Source organism: Macaca mulatta, chromosome X (genome assembly GCF_049350105.2).
Source record: "Macaca mulatta isolate MMU2019108-1 chromosome X, T2T-MMU8v2.0, whole genome shotgun sequence".
NCBI lineage: Eukaryota > Metazoa > Chordata > Mammalia > Primates > Cercopithecidae > Macaca > Macaca mulatta.
In genome coordinates, this window is record NC_133426.1 from 122,206,156 (window position 1) to 122,208,289 (window position 2,134).

At 45.4% G+C, this 2,134-nt stretch overlaps 1 protein-coding gene across 1 annotated transcript; it reads left to right on the forward strand.

The window, feature by feature from the left end:
• The first annotated feature begins 216 nt into the window (after nt 1-216).
• On the forward strand, nt 217-1,062 carry LOC709254 (ADP-ribosylation factor 4). Its single transcript, XM_015128057.3, has one exon. The coding sequence runs from the start codon at nt 421-423 to the stop codon at nt 961-963; it is 543 nt and encodes a 180-aa protein (XP_014983543.2). The 5' UTR covers nt 217-420; the 3' UTR covers nt 964-1,062.
• The last annotated feature ends 1,072 nt before the right edge of the window (nt 1,063-2,134 follow it).

Genomic DNA, 2,134 nt, shown 5'->3' on the forward strand with positions numbered 1-2,134 from the left:
GTGGTTCATACATGTAATCCCAGCAATTTAGGAGACTGATGTGGGAGGATCACTTGATCCAAGGAGTTCAAGACCAGCCTGGGCAACAAAGCAAGACCTCATCTCTACAAAAAATGTAAAAATTAGCTGGGTGCCGGGCCGCTGCTGGAGTCGCCGCGGCCGCCGCGTGACGTGGCACAGCCAGATTCTAAAGGCTAGAGCCGGAGCTGCCGCGCCAGTCGCCTAGCAGGTCCTCTACCGGCTTATTCCTGTGCCGGAGCTTCATCAGCACAGCGGCCAGCGAGACGGGCCTGCCTCCCCCTTTCTTCCTCCGCTCTTTCTCTTCCCTCTCTTTTAGTTTGCCTGGGAGCTTGAAAGGAGAAAGCACGGGGTCGCCCCAAACCCCTTCTGCTTCTGCCCATCACAAGTGCCACTACCGCCATGGGCCTCACCATCTCCTCCCTCTTCTCCCGACTATTTGGCAAGAAGCAGATGTGCATTTTGATGGTTGGATTGATTGCTGCTGGCAAGACAACCATTCTGTATAAACTGAAGTTAGGGGAGATAGTCACCACCATTCCTACTATTGGTTTTAACGTGGAAACAGTAGAATATAAGAACATTTGTTTCACAGTATGGGATGTTGGTGGTCAAGATAGAATTAGGCCTCTCTGGAAGCATTACTTCCAGAATACCCAGGGTCTTATTTTTGTGGTGGACAGCAATGATCGTGAAAGAATTCAGGAAGTAGCAGATGAGCTGCAGAAAATGCTTCTGGTAGATGAGTTGAGAGATGCAGTGCTACTGCTTTTTGCAAACAAACAAGATTTGCCAAATGCTATGGCCATCAGTGAAATGACAGATAAACTAGGGCTTCAGTCTCTTCGTAACAGAACATGGTATGTTCAAGCCACTTGTGCAACACAAGGAACTGGTCTGTATGAAGGACTTGACTGGCTGTCAAATGAGCTTTCAAAACATTAAATGAAACTGGATATCTAACCAAGGACATGTTTGATAAAATTGGCCTAGGCTTGTTACAACAAAATTAGTTTGTATCTTGGTTATTAAACAGTATCTGGGACTCGTAAAAAAAAAAAAAAGAAGAAGAAGAAAAAAAAAATTAGCTGGGTGTGGTTGTACACACCTATGGTCCCAGCTAATCAAGAGACTGAAGCAGGAGGATCGGTTGATCCTAGGAGTTTGAAGCTGCAGTGAGTTGTGATTGTGCCACTGCACTCCAGGATGAGCAATGAAGTGAGACTCTGTCTCAAAAACAAGAACAGGCCAGGCGTGGTGGCTCACGCCTGTAATCCCAGCACTTTGGGAGGGCGAGGTGGGTGCATCACAAGGTCAGGAGATCGAGACCATCCTGGCTAACACGGTGAAACCCCGTCTCTACTAAAAATACAATTAGCCAGGCGTGGTAGTGGGCGCCTGTGGTGCCAGCTACTCGGGAGGCTGAGGCAGGAGAATGGCGTGAACCCGGGAGGTGGTGCTTGCAGTGAGCTGAGATTGCACCACTGCACTCCAGCCTGGGTGACAGAGCAAGACTCCGTCTCAAAAAAAAAAAAAAAAAACAAAAAAAAAAACAAATACATATATTTGCATATATATGCATCATGTTAGTAATAAGATAAAAGCAATCATTGCTTATTTAATGGAAATTGGTCCTCTGCTCTTCATATACCTATATATATCTTCTTGGGAACACTGCATGGAAAGGTACACAAAAAGGACCAATAAGGTGGAAATGGCAACTCCTTACTGGAAAACAAATAGCATTTGTATAAAAAATTTTATAGTAAACCATTAAATACCAGATATAGTGGCTTGTAGTGACTCATGAGGAATTTATCAGATTTCGTTCGTTTTGCAAAATGTCCCTAAGTGAAGAACTTGTAACTTCAGTCTTCTTCCTCTCTTGTCACTTTTTAGTCAACATTCCTCATGTAGACTGGGCATGGTGGCTCACACATGTGATCCCAGGGCTTTGGCAGGCTGAGGTGGGAGGATTACTTGAGTCCCGGAGTTCAAGACCAACCTAGGCAACACAGTGAGACCCCATCTCTAAAAAAATTTTTTTTAATTAGTCAGACATGGTGGTGCACAACTGTAGTTCTACCTACTTGGGAGACTGAGGAGAGAGGATCAC

What these genes read in the sequence shown, in the direction of transcription:
- LOC709254 (XM_015128057.3), top strand. Translation starts at nt 421, where the DNA reads ATGGGCCTCACCATCTCCTCCCTCTTCTCCCGACTATTTGGCAAGAAG.